The sequence below is a fragment of the Diabrotica virgifera genome, chromosome 4 (genome assembly GCF_917563875.1).
Source record: "Diabrotica virgifera virgifera chromosome 4, PGI_DIABVI_V3a".
Taxonomy (NCBI): Eukaryota; Metazoa; Arthropoda; class Insecta; order Coleoptera; family Chrysomelidae; genus Diabrotica; species Diabrotica virgifera.
In genome coordinates, this window is record NC_065446.1 from 57,790,683 (window position 1) to 57,811,558 (window position 20,876).

Genomic DNA, 20,876 nt, shown 5'->3' on the forward strand with positions numbered 1-20,876 from the left:
CAAGTCTCTTTATCCTCAAACTTCTTTCCTGACGTTTTCCCAAGTATTTCAATAGCCGTCTCTCTAATAATATTGGCCATTCTTCTCCAAATTGTGTTAGGGCTTCCTTTCGTGTTCCAACATATTTTTTCTACTATTCTTTTCCTGAATAGACCTTCCTTCTCATCTTTTAGCATCCACCACTTGATTTTTTGTGGTCCTCTCCGATATTTTTGTTTAGTTTCGCTTTTTACTTCGATGTCCAGAACAAGCAGCTTATGTTGTTGGCTTACTGTCTCACTAACTATTACCTTGCAGTCCTTGCATTCACGTATGTCTTCTTTCCTTATCATGAAGTAGTCTATTTGGGATTGATGTTGTCCACTTTTGTAGGTAATAAGTTGAGTTTCTCTCTTTTTAAAGAATGTGTTAACAATCGCCATATCCAATGCTGTTGCTAATTCTAGCATGTCATCTCCAGCTTCATTTCTAGTTCCAAAGCCTAATCCCCCATGTATTGTTTCATATCCTGTCTTGGCTTGGCCCACATGTGCATTGAAATCACCTCCTATTATAACTTTCTCCTCTGCTGGAATATCACTCAGTACGTCTCCTAATTGGTCATAGAAAGCTCTTCTTTCATTCTCACCCAGGCCTGTTTGAGGAGCATACACACACACACACACACACACACACACACACACACACACACACACACACACACACACACACACACACACACACACACACACACACACACACACACACACACACACACATTCAATACCTCTTTATCAATTACAAATTTCACTGACATCATTCTATCACTCGTTCTTACAACTTCTACTACGTTATCTTTCATTTCACCATCAGCAATTATACCAACTCCATTTCTAGTGTTACTACTCCCTACATACCACAATTTATATCCATCACCTAGTTCTTTCGCCCTTTGTCCTTTCCACCTAGTTTCTTGAATACAAGCAATTTGAACTCTTCTTCGTTTGAGCGCATCCACTAACTCCAGACTCTTACCTGTAAGACTACCAAGATTCCAAGACCCTATCCTGATTTTTCTAACCTGTAATGGTGTTCCCCCTGAGATAGTCCTCACCCGGAGATCCGAACGGAGGCTCATTTTACTTCCGGAACATTTTACCTCAGTAGATGCCATCATTTCAGTATAAGTTTTTATTGCGTTTGGAGAAGGTCTTTTCATTATTATGGCCTGAAAAGATTTTTTGGATATTTGATGCCTGAATGCCTTTTCTATCAGCACCATACCCTGCCCTGCACGTTTAGCCAATACACCACCAATGCAACCAAAGTGCAGTATTACCCCACACCCGCCTGCATTTTTCTGTATAGGCCAGGATCCCTACTGTAAGGACTGCCCTATAAGTAGGGTTACCATAATTTATTAATGCCAAATCCGGACAGGGGTAGTCCAAGGAAAAAAACATATCCTTGCCCTTGTTTTTTGACACCCCCAAAGTTAGTATTGGTATCATCAGCGCAAAGGTAAACTATTTTTGAATCAATAGAGTACTTTTTAATACATTTTAAAACATGTTCTACTAAAAGATCAGATGTTTCACCCGGAAGTTCATCAAAAAATAAAAAGTTTCACGTTGACACCTTCAGTTTGCTTAAAATAACGAACACATACCGGAGTCAGTTTGATTTCGTTTCTGTTTGAACTATCAATTATTGTAACCGTAATAAAATTTCCACCTTTCAGATCTTCGAGTAATTTGTTAAATGTGTGTTTTTAATAGTTTTTTTAGTAAAGAAAAAAATCCGGACATTTCTCATATCCGGACGCCAATCCGGACATGTCTTTCAAATCCGGACTGTCCGGACGAAATCCGGACGTATGGTAACCCTACCTATAAGCCAATGTATTGTTGCCCGTATCCCGCCACTAGGAGGCACGTACTTTATGCGGGATACAGAAGAAACGGTCGATTATAGGTGTATAATGCTACTAATACCTATAGTCCAGGGTAATAAGGATTTTCTCGGGACACTCAAAGATCCAGGCAGCTGACTACTTTTTTAGTTATGGTAGACCTATAGGAAGAAAACCTACCTGTTTCCTGCCTAGAGTTCGCGTCCGTTTTTTAATTATTAACAATTTAGTGCAAAAATCGCGATTTTTTCGATTTTTTGCACCCTATTTATAAGCTAAATAGTTGACATAAAATTACAAAATTCAATTTTTTAGAACATTGAAAAACCTTTAAAATGCCGATTTTTGAAAGTTAAAAAGTTAATTTGTTGCTACGCAAACTGCAAAATAAGTGAAAATCGTTATTTGTTAATAACTTTTACTAAAACTATCTTAGAACTTTACTGTTTCACCTAAAGTTGGGTATTGGGGTACTACTAACAGACCTTTAAAATTTGAGACCGATCCATTAATTAGTTTAACAGTTATTCTATTTGTTTATCCCAGAGACCTTTATTTTGCAATAACATAAGACAGAAAATAATAAAAATAGGGCAATTTTGAGTATGCCAAATGAAAGTAGAAGAGTGATAGTATCAAACTGTATTAAAAAAAGATAAAAGAATTAATCAATATAATCAAAAATCCTAATGCCAAATTTTTGAAATTTTGTAGTTTATAAACATTTAAAATAGTTTTACAAATATTGTCCGTAGGAAAAATCTTTTTATATATTTGAAAAGCCTAGTATTTAACACGAATTTTCAAATAAAAAAAATAGCCTGGGTTTATTAGGGACAAAGTTAGCCATGTGTATTTTTAATTCACAGCTAATTTGTTTATACGAATTAAGGAATTTCATTGATGCCATTTTAAATAATGGGATTTGTATTTTTTGTTAAAAAATTTGCATAAACATTGTATCATAACAGCACCCTGTACGATTTTTCAAAATTGTAGTTCAAACGGTTACTAGGGGGAACCTACGAATCCACCGAGTTAAAATACCGAAAAAGCAATTTCAAACTAATACAATTTTCTGTATCTCCGGATGAACTCAATGGATTTTCATCTTTCTTTTTTTAATTTGTATGTAATTTCTACGTACATTAAAAATATGCAATTTGTTTATAAACTTATTAGTTAATAATCAGTCTAATTTGTTTAAACAATACTTGAAAAAATATTTTTTACAAAAATCTATTTTTTAAATCATAGTACCTATCATTAATGATCATACAAAAAGTTAAAGTTCACTTTAATAAATAAAATATTTTTATTAGATAATTATTTATTGAAGATAATTTATTTCTTAAAGTATAACTTAACTTTTTGTATGATTAATAATGATAGTCTGGTTAAAAACATGGATTTTTGGGAAAAAATAATTTTTTCAAAAATTGTTTAAACAAATTAAACTTTTTATTAATTAATAAACGTCAAAATGCAAATAGACGAATTACATATTTGTAATGTACAGAAAAATTACATACAAATTAAAAAAAAGAAAGATCAAAATATATTCAGCAGATCCCGAGATATATAGAAAATGATAGTAGTTTTAAGTTTGCCTTTTTTAGTTTTTGAACTCGTGCATTTGTCTGCTCCCAGCTCCCCCTTCACTTACCACGACTAGTCACTAACTGAACAACATTTTTAAAAATTCGTGTAAAATGCCAACTTTTTGAATATGTAAAATGATTTTTCTACGGACAATATTTTTAAAGTTGTTCTAAATGTTTATAAACTACAAAATTTCAAAAATTTGGCATTAGTATTTTTGACTATATGAGATAATTTTAGTACATTTTGATAGTATCACTGTTCTACTTTCATATGACATACGCAGAATTGCCTTATCTTCATTATTGTCTGTCTTATGTTATTGCAAAATAAAGCTCTCTGGGATAAACTTTTAAACTAATTAATGGATCGGTCTCAAATTTTGAGGGTTTGTTAAGTACCCCAATACACAACTTTGGGTGAAACACTAAAATTCTAAAGTAGTTTTAGTAAAACTTATTAACAAATCACGATTTTGACTTATTTTGCAGTTTGCGTAGCAACAAATTAACTTTTTAACTTTCAAAAATCGGCATTTTGAAGGTTTTTCAATGTTCTAAAAAATTAAATTTTGTAGTTTTATGTCAACTGTTTAGCTTTTGAATGGGGTGCAAATCGAGAAAATCGCGATTTTTGCACTAAATTGTTAATAATTAAAAAACGGACGCGAACTTTAGGCAGAAAACAGGTAGGTTTTCTTCCTATAGGTCTATAATAACTAAAAAAGTAGTCAGCTACCTGGATCTTTGAGTGTCCCGAACATGGTCTATTTCTAGCTTATTACCCTGGACTACTATTGTAGTGCTTGAAAAGACCTTTAAAATGAGCTATATTAAAGGTCCATTACATTAAAACTAAGCGAGACATGCTGCAAACAAAATTGATAACTAATGTATTTTAAGAAAAAATGAGAAGTAATTTTAACCCCCCACAATACCTTTTATTATAGTGTTATTTCTATGTTTAAAAAGTTGTACGGGATTAAAATAAATGGTTTTTGAAAAAAAAGATCCAATTATAGAGAGCATTTTTAAATTTTCTTAAAAATCTTCCTTTTTTCCATGTAACTTGAAAATAATAAGAGATACAGTAATGAAAAATACAAAGGAAATTTTTATCTGAAAAATTCCTACATTTTTGTGTGGTATCTTTTTTTCGTATCTCTTATTTTTTTCGAGTTACATGTAGGAAAAGGAAGATCTAGTCCAACTTTTTTAATACAGAAATAACACTATAATAAAAAATATTGTAGAAGGAAAACGATGTATTTAAATTCTGATGGATGAGGGGTTAAATATACTTATCATTTCTTCTTAAAATACATTAGTCATCAACTTTTTTGCAGAATAGCTCGCTTAGTTTGAATGTAATCCACATTTAGTATTGCTCATTTTAAAGTTCTTTTTCAGCACTACAAAATATATTAGTATCATTATACACCTAAAATCGACAGTTTCTCTGTTATTTCCCTCATTTCCTTTCATATCCCTCTTTGTATTTTAACTAGAAGATTTATGAAGGAACGAATCTCTTTTTTTATAACCTACAGAAATATTTTATATAGTTTTTTTGTTAGATGCATAGTTTTTAAGGTATTCGCAAAAATCAGTCCAAAAAGGTGTCATTTTTCAATGAAAATGGCCAATTTTCAACCACGAATAACTCAAAAAGTATTGAGTTTTCAAAAAATAATTATAGAACAGTTTTTGCTTAAAATTAGGTTCTCTAGCCTCTTCCGTGGCCATTTTAACCAAAAAATTTTTCACCCCCGAGAAGGGGTGGGAACCACCCCCAAGATAAAAGCGCACATCGGCATATGGTAGACTTTGTTTCTTGAGCTATTCCCTACTTACTGTGAAAATATCAAGTAAATCGATGTAGTATGATGGAATTCAGAGCCAAATACCCTCATGGACTGCCCTATATATTATTTAATTACTATTTAATATTATTTCATAATCATTATGTATTTAAGAGGCAACATCAGCGCGCGGAAACGCCTTCCAAAATTGCAGCATTAATTTTGAATATTTTGTCGAGATATTTGGCACACATATATTAAGAAGAACAAAAAATACAGTTTCTTCAAATCAACTTTTATATTTCATGCCTAGATTTTATCTATTATCTATAACAATAAATCGAACTTTACAGACTTGGCAACATTTAGCGCGCCTATGACTATGAGCAGTGGTGTCATGGTGTGGGAACGCGTGGGAACGCCGTTCCCACACTGGTTAAGAAAAGAAAAAAAGATAAATAGAGAATTTAGGTTTTGTAAACAAAAATTAGCAGTGCGTTCCGGCACTGCTAATTTTGCCATGACACCACTGACTATGAGTACAATAATTATTGTTATCACAATAGTGTGCCTTTATTTTTGATAGTATAGTGTCACTGTCGTAATGCCGAGGCGCTGTTGTCGCACTGTTGAAAGCTCGCAAAACTTTCCAAAAAAAATATTGATGACGCGCTGCTGTAGCCTCTTAATATTATATCATAATAAATGCATTTATAAGAACGGAGATGTGAAACACTGAGACCCTAAAAATTCCAAAGAGAAGTTAGACAAGGTTGTATACTCTCGCCATTATTATTCAACCTGTACTCAGAAGAGATATTTGCACGAGCTTTGGATGAGGCACAAGAAAATATTAAAATCAATGAAAGTATTGTCAATAACGTCTGATATACCGATGATACGGTATGAACTGGTGGAAGCGAACAAGCGGTACAAAATCTGCTGAATAGGGTAGTGAGCGAGAGTGAAAAATATGGCCTAACAATTAGTGCGAAGAAAACAAAAACATATTAGTAAATCTAACAATAAAACACTGAAATCGTTTGTTTTCTATACTTCCACAAAATTTATTGTAACTACGTGACTGCAGCTGTTTCGGCAGAGTGCCTTTCTCAAGTGATTTAGTTTACTATGGGTTTGCCTTTTTAAAGTCTTTAACTGAAGAGGTTGAGGAGTGGGGAATTGTTTGTCTCGAGTTAGTCATTCAGAATTATATCTGTATTTTTTAATTAATTTCCATAGATTCTAATAAATATAGCTTAAGGCCTTTATTTTGAATATGCAGAATTTGAAACTCTTCATTAAAATAATGATTATGATCTAGAAGGTGAAGTGCGTATGTAAAAGTGTCTGTGTTTCTATTGTTGAAAGCCCTTTTGTGTTCTGCTATCCGTTTGTCAAAGATTCTGCCAGTTTGACCGATGTAAGTTTTCGGACAGTCACCATAAGTTTCGTTTGTAGACACCACTCTGTAGTTGTTTTCTCTTTCGGCTCTCATTGTTCTTAATATATTTGCTTAAGTTGTTAGCTCTGAAAGCTGGTGTTATTGACAAAAAAAACTGTCAGATATTATTACAGAATATGTACCTTAAATTTTCACCTAAATTCACCGTAAAAAATACACTAGAACTAGTTAATAAAATACAACATTTTCAATTGCCCAACAACTCTAGACTAATTTCATTTGACGTAAAAAATCTTTTTACTAGTGTTCCTCCTACAGAAACTTTTGTTCTAGTTAAAAATCTTTTACACCATAATAGTACAAATCCGATCATTGCATCGGAAATTTTACACCTTCTTGAAATTTTGCATAAATCAAGACTATTTTGAATTCAATAATCAAATATACACAAACAACAGTGCAGGACTTATTATGGGTAATCCTCTAAGCCCATTGCTATCAGATATATTTATGAACCAGCTTGAAACAACAATTTCTAAACATCCCGTATTTAAACAGTTCTTATATTGGTGGAGATACGTGGATGATATACTAGTATGCTTTACAGGAACTAACAGGCAACTTGACCAATTTCTATCATACATTAATTCACTTCATAGTAATATTGAGTTCACAATAGAGACAGAATAGAATAAGTCCATAAACTTTCTAGACGTAACAGTTACCAGACTACACAACAAACATGAGTTCTCCGTATATCATAAACCTACCCATACTGACACAACTATACACAATTCATCATCCCATCCTACACAACACAAATTAGCAGCCTACCATAGAGCGGCCGTGGAGTAACGGCAATACCGCTGGCCTCATACGCCAGTGCACGTGGGTTCGAGCCCTGCCAAAGACAAACCATTTTCATTTCCAATAATGACACGAGCCGTCTCACCGTGCCTCGGAGAGCACGTTAAGCCGTCGGTCCCCCTGGGCTAGTGTACATCGGCACTAGTTACTTGAAACAGGGTTAAAGATGTAAATAGCGCCGGGACTGTCCGAAAGGATCTCCCCGGCAAAAATGCCATACGATATTATTATTAGCCTACCATAGCATGATAGACTGACAGAAATTCCCATGTCAAAAAATAACTTCGAAATAGAACTGAACATCATTAAACAAATAGCAGTAAACAATGGCTATAACGAACAAACAATTAATAAAATTTTAAACCAAAAACTCCATAAGAAAGCCCTGAAATTAGTCTATCCACCACCACAGAAATAACCCAGTACCTTCTGCTCTATCACATATCATCATCCAGCCTTCTGCATCCAAAGTTGAACATAGGCCTCCCCTAATTTCTTCCAATTTTGTCGGTCTTGGGCTTTCTGCAACCAATTCCCAGCAATCCTTTTGACGTCGTCTGTCCATCGTGTAGGTGGTCTACCTCTACTTCTTCTGTCTTCTCTTGGTCTCCACACTGTAATTTTTTGGGTCCACCTCCCGTCCTTCATTCTGGCTACATGACCCGCCCAATTCCACTTCAGCCATGCTACTCGCTCTATGACATCTGTGACGCCTGTCCTTCTTCTGATTTCTTCGTTTCTGACCCTGTCTCTGAGAGTCAGTCCAAGTAGTGACCATTCCATTCTTCTTTGGGCCACTCTAAGTTTCGCATATACTGGCAAGATAACAACAAAAATAGCCAGATACATAAAAAAGAATGAAATAACACCAGCTTTCAGAACTAACAACAATTTAAGCAAATATATTAAGAACAATAAGAGCTGGGGTGGCGATTAGGCGATGCTGGTTTATTACGCAATCAAATTTAAAGTGGACTGTAGGGAAATAATAATAAAAAAATCTTACCTTATTTTAACTGGTAGGTCGAGAAGTCTTCAGTTATTAGTAAGGTGAAGGAAGGAGGGAGAAAGGGTTAATTTATTTTTTACTATAACTGAAACCGGCGTTTTTTATGGCGGCACTTGTTACTATACAAAACGACGACTTAACAATCGAATTTATTCTTACTTACTGAGGCTACAACTACTTACTACTAACGAAAGGTAATTAAAGAGAAAACAAAAAATTTAGTACAATATCTGGGCAAGAAAATAGGTCAGGTACTTCGAATGAAATAAATTTAATGAGGCCAAAACATCCTGCCCCCCGAGTTTATTTTTAAAATAAAAGAAAAATAACTAAAAATCAACGAAAACTAATTTAATTTTAATATGCTAAGTCTGCACATGAACCCATCACCCTAAACTAAAATTTTAACTACCAAATAAAATTAAAAAAAATTCCTCTCTAGTTTATTGACTGGGTAGAGGACACAGTTTAACGACTGGGCGCATGTAACTACCGTGCTTGGTTCGCACTTTTAGGATTCGAACAATCCCATCTTTTCCAGGATACAAAGTCTCTATGACTGCCAGAGGCCACTGTAAAGGTGGGATAGTTTCATTTTTTATTATAACTACCGTTCCCTCTTTGGGAGGATTCGAGTTAGTGTTCCATTTTAAACGAGACTGCATAGAAGACAAATATTCTGAATGCCATCTTTTCCAATAATGTTGAACAATGCAATCTAGTAATTTATATATTTTCAAAGTACTCATATTTTTATCAAGATCAATATCCATCGAGGGTAATGACACTAAAGGTTCTGTACATAAAAAATGCGATGGAGTCAGCGCGACTGGATTTTCAGGGTCGTTACTTTGAACACAAAGAGGACGCGAATTCTTCGTAAGTAAGGATCTGATTCCCCACAACTCTACTTAAATGAAGTTTTACACTTTTTATATTGCTTTCCCAAATACCACCGAAGTGACTGCCATAAGGTACGTTCATTTTCCAAGAAATTTTGGTATTATTAAGTTCCTGTTGGAATGCATCTTTATAAGTTTTTGAAGTAGTTAATTGATATATTTCATCGAGGACTCTTTTGGCACCCACAAAATTTGTGCCATTATCTGAATATAAAACCTTACAATTTCCACGACGAGATAAAAATCTTTTAAAAGCGGCTAAGAAACAATCTGTAGAGAGCGAGGAGGCCAATTCAAGATGTATGGCTTTCGTACTTAGACAAACAAACAAACATACGTAAGCCTTTTGAGTTTTTACGCCACGATATTTTCCTATAGTAATGGAAAATGGACCAGTATAATCTACACCAGTGTGTAAAAAGGCTTTTGCCTGATTGGCTCTTACGGCGGGTAAGTCAGCCATCATAGGATAGGTAGGTTTAGGATTAAGACGAAAACAACGATTACATCTCCAAATTCTATTTCTGATGGCCTGACGACTAGATAGTATCCAATAATTTGTTCTCAGAAGATTTTGCAACAAATACGCTCCAGCATGTAAATGCAATTTATGGAAATAATCTATTAACAAAATGGTTAAAGGATCGGCTTTGGGCAACAAAATCGGATGTTTTTGTTCAAAACTACATTGGGAGTTGGACAAACGTCCACCTACTCTAATTATTCCATTTTCAATAAATGGATTCAAACGACGTATGGAAGATTTTACAACGAGATTTTGAGAATGGGCTTTATATTCTTCAGAAAAATGTTTTTGCTGGACAGCTCGAATTAATTTAATTTCTGCAATTTTTAAATCAAATAGAGATATCCGATTATTTAAAGGCAATTTTCTAAGAAATCTCAATACGAATACTGTGGAATTTAAAAGTTTCGACCAACTGGAAAAATATTCAATAAGAGTATACAGCGGAGAAATTACACGAGTGACATTACCAAAGAAGGTTTGTGATCTATATTCAGAATCACAAATCATAATTTCCTGTCCGTTGGCGGACTGAATAGGCCAATATTCTGGCTTCAACAGTAACCAATTTGGACCAGTAAACCATGTGGGATGGTTGACTAACAAAGAAGGAATCAAACCTCGAGAGGCGCAATCAACAACATTTTCCTTTCCAGGAACAAAAAACCAATAATGTGACGGAACCATCTTATGAATTGTAACAACTCTATTTTGAACAAATAATTTGAGATTTTTCCCTGAGGACTTTATCCAATTTAAGACAATCATGGAACCACTTAAGGCAAAAATTTTATCAATATTATGTCTAGGAGAATAAGTTTCAATAGCATGTGAAAGAAGCTTTGAGAGAAGAAGCGCTCCACAAAGCTCTAATCAAGGAAGAGTTATTTTAGACATTGGAGATACTTTAGATTGAGAGTACAGTAAAGTAACTTTAACTTGACCTGTACAATTAACAACCCTGGAATAAACAATGGCTGCATATCCAGCAGCACTTGCATCTGAAAATCCTACAAAAGACAACGACGAATTAGGTGTAACTGCTATATGGCGTGGAATTTGTATTTTGTATAGGACATGAAATTCATTTTGAAACTTTTCCCATGCTATTTCGATTTCTTTTGGTACAGTACTATCCCAATCTACCTTTAGAGTCCAAAGTTTTTTTATCCAAATTTTAAGCAAGAGGGTTATAGGAGATAGGTATCCCAAGGGATCAAACATACGAGCAACAAGTGAGAGCATGTTTCTTTTTGTACAACGGGTCGATGAGGGTATTTCTAACCCAAAACTAAAATTGTCACATTTTTCTTCCCATTGCAATCCTAACACTCTGGAGACTGACTTATCAAATTGTTTAGTTTTGACCAATTGAAGGGGTTCGGGGATTGTCGATAGTAGATCGTTCGAGTTCGACATCCATTTGGTTAATTTAAAACCACCTTTTTGAAACAAATTAACTAACTGAGTGTGTGTAACTATAGCTTCAGAAACATTTGGAAAACTGCTAATAAAATCGTCTACATACATATCTCTTAAAATTGAGATGACAGCATCAGGAAAATTTTTAGATTCGTCATTACATAATTGTTTTATTACCCTGAGACTAAGATATGGTGAGGATTTTACTCCAAAAGTTAAAGTATTTAATTGGAAAATAGAAATAGGATCATTGGTATCAAATCTCCACAAAACTCTTTGAAACGAACAATGAGATTCAACCACTTTAACCTGCCTATACATTTGTTTCAAATCAGCGACAATTGCGATTGGAAAAAGACGAAAATTCAACAATATTGTGGTAGGATTATTTTGTAATTTTAGACCTTTATAGAGAATTTCATTTAATGACGGTCCTTTACTAGTTTTCATAGAGGCATCAAAGACTATTCTACAAGGAGTGGAAGGGCTATCTGGTTTAAAAACACAATGATGGGGAATATAATACGACAACGAATCAATGGATTGAATGGGAACTAAACTCATGTGCTTTTGGTCTAAATAGTCTTGAAAATATCACAGTAAAGCTTTCTAAGTTCTGGGTTTGGTGCGAGGCGATTTTCTAAGGACAACAATCTATTTTTAGCAAGAACAAAAGAATCACCCAGTACATTAGGATCATTTTGGAACGGCAACGAAACTGTGTATCTACCATCTGCATCTCTACATACATTTTCTAAAAATAAATTTTCACAAATTTCATCTTCTGATGAACTATTAGTAACAGTGGGCAAATCCTCTAATTCATACATTCTTTCGACCAAGGAATCTAAATTCAACAAAGGGTTACAGACGAAAGACAAATATGTGTGGATTTTTTCAAAATTTGGTGCAGCTGAGCCCATGACTACATAACCTAAACTAGTCTCAATAGCTGATAGAGAATCTTCGCACGACACTCTATTACAACCAATGATATTTGAAAAGACAGATAAGCCTAAAATACCATCTATCTTGCCAGGAAAAAAGAAATTCGGGTCAGCTAAATTCAAGTGTTCTATACTGTTAATACAGTCTTTATAACTGGTTGATCTGGCAAATTATTAGAGATTGTGTCTATAAGCAACACTTCTATAGGGTATTGTATTTTTTTATCAAAATGAGAAAAGATAACAATGTTGGTTTTACCTACTATCGGGGTAGTTGATCCTCCTTACCAGAGACCGTCAAATTTAATTTCGAATAACTTAGGCCTAATTTTCGGGAACAATCAAAAGTAAGAAAATTAGCAGAAGAACCACTATCTAACAAAAATCTAACCTTGTGAGCACTACCCCATTTATCAACAACTTTAATCATTATTGTCCCAAACAGACTAACAGAACTCGATTCTGATTCATTTGGGATATTTTTAGAATGGCGGACATGTAAACTAGAAGGATTATCAGAAGAACCAGAGGTAGGCTGAGTACTAGTGGAGGGAAATGGAACATTTTCATTAGGCCGAGTAGTATTTGGCTTATGCAACTTGGAATGGTGCCTAGCTTTGCACACAACACAAGAAAATTTTGACGGACAATTGGATACTCGATGCTTTGAAGAAAAACAATTTAAACATAAATTATTTTCCTTCACTAATTTAAATCTGGATTCAAATGGTAGCCCTAAAACGTGCTTACAGTCTTTAATTAAATGTGGGCCTTTTTTACAAACAACACAATCTATGGAGGAATACGTATTCTGTTCTTGCAAATGAAACGATTTGTTCGGTTTCTGAAACGAAAAATTATTTTTGGAATTCCTTGATCTATCATTGTTAATAAGAGATTTACTACGTTGGCGTAAAAATTTCAATAAATCATCATAAGCGGGTAAATTATTATTATTTCTTATTAAATCAAATGAATCTATGGTATCTTGTGGTAATTTTAACATAGCTAAATAAGTTAAAATATGATCATCTAAATTATCGAGATTTAATCGTTTTAGTGCAGAAACATTAGTATCAAACTTTTCCAAAAATATTTCCAAATAGGATAGATTATTAGATTGCAAACCGCGAAAATTAACAATTCGATCCATATAGAGATTAAACAAATATTTTTTATCATTATATCTTTCAACAAGCATATTCCAAATAATATCATAATTATTAGGAATGGGTTCTATTGAGTTACAGCTTTTCAAGGCTTTCCCGGAAATACAACTCAACAAATACTGCAGCTTATCGGACTTGGGATATTCTATTTTGTTATGAACAAATTGTTTGAAATTTTCATAGAAAACAGGCCACAGAGATATATCTTCACCATCAAACTTAACTAATAGTCTGGGCTGATTATCGGAGAATAGGCCATTTTTGGGAAAAGTTATTTACCAGCAATTTTATTGCTGGAATCGAATCTTCTGATTGTATATATTAATAATATAGATATGCAAAGTCCGCAGATAGTGTGCTACTTTTTTTATAAACAAAATGGCGCCCGAAAATCGTGTTTTTTTCAATTTTTGCTCTATAACTCCAAAGATTTTAACTTTAGACCAAAAACACTCAAATAAAAATTCACCGCAATTAAATTCTGCATAGAGACGTGTTTTTTCCGATTTACTTCGACGAAAACTTTCCCAGGAAAAAGCGGGTTTTTCCAACAAATTTTTTAATTTTCAACTAAACTTTTAGATAAGTAGTTGTTAATCAATAATTAAATAACTTGGTAACGTAAAAGCCCTTTCCGTATATATCATAATTCCAGAAGCCGATGGATATTGAATAAACAATTTAGCAATAATTGAAATGTTAATTAAAAATTTACGGTCGCTATAATAACGACAATAATTATGATACACAAGAATAACTATGATTTTTTCATAAAAAGACACTATACCTATCTAATGTACTTTACATAATTGAAATTGGACTATTTAGGCGGCCTCAGAAATATTTTAAAATTATAAACAACTTTCTGGCTTATAAACAAATATAATGTCTCGGGAAATATTAAACTAAATTAAATTGTGAAAACTGTATTCGAAAGACAGCGGCAGGACGCTTCTTTTAAAAGAAAAAACGTTTAATTATGACGAGTGGTTCCTGAGATACAACCGGTCAAAGTTGACCGAAATTTACGGCAAAGATATAAACAACAGAATCATAATTTTCAAACCATCACCTTTTTCTTTTTGTCCTCTTTCTCCACACCAATTTTCATATCTTTAAAATCCTCATAACATATAGGTATTATTATAATAAAAACTATCGATAATACGTGTGAAAATTGCCAAAAATAGCAAAATTCCAATCAAAAATTAGGTTGGAGAAAATGTAACCCTCAAAGTTCAAAATCGGTATACGTTTACAAAATGCATTTTCTCGGCTTCCCATGAAGTAATTTCCTTCATTCTTTTTTTGTTCCCTAATAACTCGAGTAGAGCCATCGAACTAACGCATTATTAAATGTCAAACTTGCTTTTGTTTTGATATAATATATTTATTTATTTATAAGAACAGAAAATTACATATTTTTTCCAGTTGTAGGCTTTTCTTTAGATAAACTTACTACAAGTGTACCTTTTAAAGTTAAAAACATAAATATTCTCATTTGAAAGCTGTATAATTATTTAAACAATTTTTATTTAAACAAATTAAAATATTGTGTTATAATAAATAAATTAATCTATTATAACAAAAGAAAAGCAAGTTTGACATTTAATAATGCGTTAGTTCGATGGCTCTACTCGAGTTATTAGGGAACAAAAAAAGAATGAAGGAAATTACTCCATGGGAAGCCGAGAAAATGCATTTTGTTAACGTATACCGATTTTGAACTTTGAGGGTTACATTTTCTCCAACCTAATTTTTGATTGGAATTTTACTATTTTTGGCAATTTTCACACGTATTATCGATAGTTTTTATTATAATAATACCTATATGTTATGAGGACTTTAAAGATATGAAAATTGGTGTGGAGAAAGAGGACAAAAATAAAAAGGTGATGGTTTAAAAATTATGATCCTATTGTTTATATCTTTGCCGTAAATTCCGGTCAACTTTGACCGGTCAACTATCTCAGGAACCACTCGTCATAATTAAACGTTTTTTCTTTTAAAAGAAGTGTCCTGCCGCTGTCTTTCGAATACCGTTTTCACAATTTAATTTAGTTTAATATTTCCCGAGATATTCTATTTGTTTATAAACCAAAAAATTGTTTATAATTTTAAAATATTCCTGAGGCCGCTTAAATAGCCCAATTTCAATTCTGTAAAGTACATTAGATAGGTATAGTGTCTTTTTATGAAAAAATCATAGTTATTCTTATGTATCATAATTATTGTCGTTATTAGCGACCGTAAATTTTTAATTAACATTTTAATTGTTGCTAAACTGTTCATTCTATTTCCATAGACTTCTGGAATTATAATACATACGGAAAGGGCTTTTACGTTACCAAGGTATTTAATTATTGATTAACAACTACTTATCTAAAAGTTTAGTTGAAAATTAAAGATTTTGTTGGAAAAACCCGCTTTTTCCGGGGAAAGTTTTCGTCAAAGTAAATCGGAAAAAACACATCTCTATGCAGAATTTAATTGCGGTGAATTTTTATTTGAGTGTTTTTGGTCTAAAGTTAAAATCTTTGGAGTTATAGAGCAAAAATTGAAAAAAACATGATTTTCGGGCGCCATTTTGTTTATAAAAAAAGTAGTACACTATCTGCGGACTTTGCATATCTATATTATTAATACATACAATAATAAGATTCGATTCCAGCAATAAAATTGCTGGTAAATAACTTTTCCTTGTATTTTGCTAATTAGCCCAGAGTATAATTCAAATTTAGGCATTTTAATATTAGAATTATTAGTAATATTGGGATTATTACTCAAAACAACAGGTTTATTTATTAATAATGAAGCTAAATATTTAATATTGGAGTAGAGATCATAAAATGCATCTATAAATGCGTATGGTAAGCAACACCAGCATCTGGCTCCATCTCTTGTTTTAATATAACGATATCTTGAACAATTTCCTCATATTCTGATAGAGTTTTTTCGAAAGTACTATATCTAACTGCAAAGTTACGCATTTTTGAGGCATTTTCTGGATCTTTTTCTAAGGCCGACCCGGCATCGTAACATAATTGAGCCCTACGAAAGATAGTTTCACGTTTAGAGCATAATCGCTCTAATTTTAGTTCGTTTTGACTTTTAGGCATGTTTAATAATAAATATTGAAATTCTTTCAAAAAATTATCAATGATGAAGAAATAAAATGGAACAAAAACCAAAATATGTCAAGAATAGTGATTAGGTGTATATATTTTTTCAACAATTACTAAAATTTTATTAAACTAAATCCAAACAAATTATTTTTAGGTTTGCAAAATATCGAAATCAAATATATTTACTTAATCAAAATCGATTTCACTAAGCGATGGGTTCAGAAGCAAAAACACGAATTCAATGTTCTAACTATAGTCGACCGAAGAACAAGGTTTTTCTATACACGACAAAAAAGGATACCTACACGACGATTTAATTAGATTTTAACACGACAAAATATACTATACCGATTGCAATTATAATCTTAAATAAATTAATCCAATGCGAAAAATACTTGATCTTGAACCGGCAAAACAACAACGAAATTGATTCAAGAGGATCCGGCTCGAAGGACCAAAACTTATGGGGTGGCGATTACGCGATGCTGGTTTATTACGCAATCAAATTTAAAGTAGACTGTAGGGAAAGAATAACAAAAAATCTTACCTTATTTTAACTGGTAGGTCGAGAAGTCTTCAGTTATTAGTAAGGTGAAGGAAGGAGGGAGAAAGGGTTAATTTATTTTTTACTATAACTGAAACCGACGTTTTTTATGGCGGCACTTGTTACTATACAAAACGACGACTTAACAATCGAATTTGTTCTTACTTACTGAGGCTACAACTACTTACTACTAACGAAAGGTAATTAAAGAGAAAACAAAAAATTTAGTACAATATCTGGGCAAGAAAATAGGCCAGGTACTTCGAATGAAATAAATTTAATGAGGCCAAAACAAGAGCCGAAAGAGAAAACAAATACAGAGTGGTGTCTACAAACTAACTTGTGGTGACTGTCCAAAAACTTACATCGGTCAAACTGGCAGAATCTTTGACAAACGGATAGCAGAACATAAAAGGCTTTCAACAATAGAAAAACACACACTTCTACATACGCATTTCACCTTCTAGATCATAATCATTCTTTTAATGAAGAGTTTCAAATTCTACATATTCAAAAATACAGATATAATTCTGAATGACCAACTCGAGACAAACAGCTCCCCACTCCTCAACCTCTTCGGTTAAAGACTTTAAAAAGGCAAACCCATAGTAAACTAAATCACTTGAGAAAGGCACTCAAAACAGCTGTAGTCATATAGTTATAATAAATTTTGTGGAAGTATAGAAAACCAACGTTTTCAGTGTTTTATTGTTAGATAAAATGAACTTATATCAAGTAACGGTCGAATCCATCAATTATATTAGTAAATGAAGCTAATTTAACAATTTGATAAGTTTAAATATCTATGATGCTGAATAAATGAGACCTTAGGCTCAAAACTAAAAGTAAAATGTAGAATAGAACAATCCAGAAATGCATTTTTAAATGCATGCATGGTTACAAATCCTAGTTTGTTGGAATGTTTACTAGACTTTAAATATCTAGGCATCACATTATCTAGCTGTGGAAAGCTCGAACCAGAAGTGGAAGATCAAGTAAATAGAGCAGGCAGAGCCGCAGATTGCTTGAATGAAACTATATGGAGAAATAAAAATATCGTAAATGAAATGAAAGCATAATTGACAAAACAGTCACCAAATTAATAATGGCATACGCGGCAGAAACATTACCAACGAGAGACAGACACGGAGAGGGCAAAAAGATTGCTAGAAACAGCAGAAAAAACCGTTCGAAAAATCTATGGTAATATATTTTAGGACAAAGCTAGAAGTACAAATATACGACGGAAGTGCTAGGTGGCATTAATAACTGGACAAGAATCAGAAGAGTAGAATGGAATGACCAATAAGCCGAATGACAACAAATAGAGTAGTAAGGGCGGCAAGAGACGGTTCCCCAATAGGAAGACGATCAGTGGGAAGACCACGAAAACGATGGAACGACACATTACTGGAGGCACATTGAAAAAACAGACAGTCATATCTATATAAAAAAAAAAGAAAAAAACTTTCATTAGAAGACCTGTTAAAAGTTCTTACCTCTCTAGTATTGTTGATACCCCTTATATGTTGCTTCAGATTATCCGGCATTTCCTCAGGTAAATCGTATGGATCATCGTAATACATTGGCTCCCAGTTATATATTTTGTTCAATTTAATAAAAATACATGGAGAATTCTTGTGATAATTAAAGAATTGATCCCTGTTGCATTCTTCCCAATCTCTGACATCGACTTCGCATACTTCTCCACTAGTAGGATAGTCGTGATGAGAGCATGTTTTAATTTGGCCATTTCCTTTAGCTATTTTGCTGGGAACGTAGTACTCTAAAAAAAAATTTAAGTAATTAAGGAAGAATAACTGATGGTATAATGCTAAGAGCTCAGAATAAAAATTAAACAAAAGTCGCTACGCTATTTCCAGGTATCATTAAATGACAAGGACCATTAAAGAGATCAAACTCTTTTACCCTGTTGTAACTATGCGAGTTATGATTGTAATTCCATTCTATTTCCAATTCCAATCTATTTTCAGGCATTCTCTCCAGGTGTCCATACAAGTTTAGTCTTCAATTGTGTCTGTTAGGTCTAGATCAATTTCCATTTCTTTCCAAATAGCTTCTTTCCTTACCTTATTAAGCCTAGTAAGCCAGCAACATCGTCTCCAATGGCCATAATTTTTGATTTATTAATACTTTCTATTATTATTTTATAAATTCTTCTTTTGTTATTTTATTATTCCACAATAATCCATGTAACTGTCTAGGGGTTGATCTTGTTTAGCCAATCCTGGAATGTATTTATTCGTTACTTCCTGCTTTTGATGTTATTTGGACTCCCAATCCCAAGTGTTTTACATATAGTTCCAATTTCAATTTGTAGGTTTTCTGATTTTTCTCCTTAAACTAAGTACTCGGTTTTTTGTACATTAACTATGAGGTCCCACTTGGAGTACTCCTCTTCCAGTTTTCTAAGCATACAGTCTATATCACTCTCCTCTTAAGCTAGAATGGCTTGGTCATCAGCGAAGTGTATCATGTACAACATCTCGTTTTCGATTGGAATGTCCATATTGCAGCACTTTCTTCTTCACACTGAAAGGGCCCTATTCAAATATATTTTTAAGAGTGCAGGTGCTAAACAGGAGCCTTGCTTAGACCCTTACTAATAGGAATTTCTCTAGTTCTAGTTAATTTATTTCCTGTTTTAATATTTACTATCGCATTTTTGTAAGATCTAATAAAGTGTAAATTAGAGCTGGAGGGTCAAATAATAGAACAAGTCATGGAGTTTAAATATCTAGGCATCACACTATGCAGCTACGGAAAGCTCGAAACAGAAGTGGAAGATCAGGTGAATAAAGCAAACAGAGCCGCAGGTTGCCTGAATGAAACAATATGGAGAAATAAAAACATCGGAAAAGAAGTGAAAGGCAGAATTTACAAAACAGTCATCAGACCAATAATGACATACGCGGCAGAAACACGACCTGATACCAGTGGCGGCTCGTATCACTTTAAGTAGGTAGTGCCAGAATTCGGGCAGCTGCCTAAATTTTTAGTGACGGGTTCACGATATTGTCAAAAAAAGTATAAAATAGAAATTAAAAAAATAGGTACGGATACTTTTACGTTATGTAGGTATATACCATTTCTGGGGTGTCAAGAAATTTAAACATTTAAAATGCATTCAGTGATTGATTTGACATCATGTCCGTCCAACAAGTAAAATCTCCAAAATCTCTCAACTTATCGCCCTTTACACAAATATCGGACAACTATAACTGAAATTCACCAGCGACGCGACGTCTGTCGTTTCATCGGCAATCACTGCAACACAAAGATAATTTTCAATTTCTTTCCTTATTTCCTCGTTATAAACATCTAAGATGCACTGAAGGAGTTCATTTTGTATTGTTTTGAGGTAGGTACATGCTTTTAAAGATTTGGAACTTTGAATATGAACCTAAGTCGTTGTCTAATTCGGAACCTAAGTCGTTGTCTAATTCGGCTAACATTGAACAGTTCCATAAAGATGCCTCTATTTTCTGAATTTTCCTTTTCGTCGTGATTTCTCAAAACTAACTCGAAAGCACCACAAAACCATATAGAATTTTTAATTTGATTCAAAACATATCGATTCTTTATCCACTTCTTGTTCATTGTGTTGAATTAGACTATCACGATAAGCTAAATTTAACTCGGGTT

The 20,876-nt window shown here is 33.2% G+C and overlaps 1 protein-coding gene across 2 annotated transcripts in view; it reads right to left on the minus strand.

Moving 5' to 3' along the window:
• The window catches only part of LOC126883029 (sodium/potassium-transporting ATPase subunit beta-2-like), a 118,509-nt gene that overhangs the window by 16,544 nt on the left and 81,089 nt on the right, over window positions 1-20,876 (minus strand). For both annotated transcript variants that reach the window (XM_050648215.1, XM_050648216.1), the window contains exon 3: window positions 18,710-18,996. In XM_050648215.1, coding sequence (XP_050504172.1) covers window positions 18,710-18,996 — 287 coding nt within the window. The remainder of the gene's footprint in view (window positions 1-18,709; window positions 18,997-20,876) is intronic.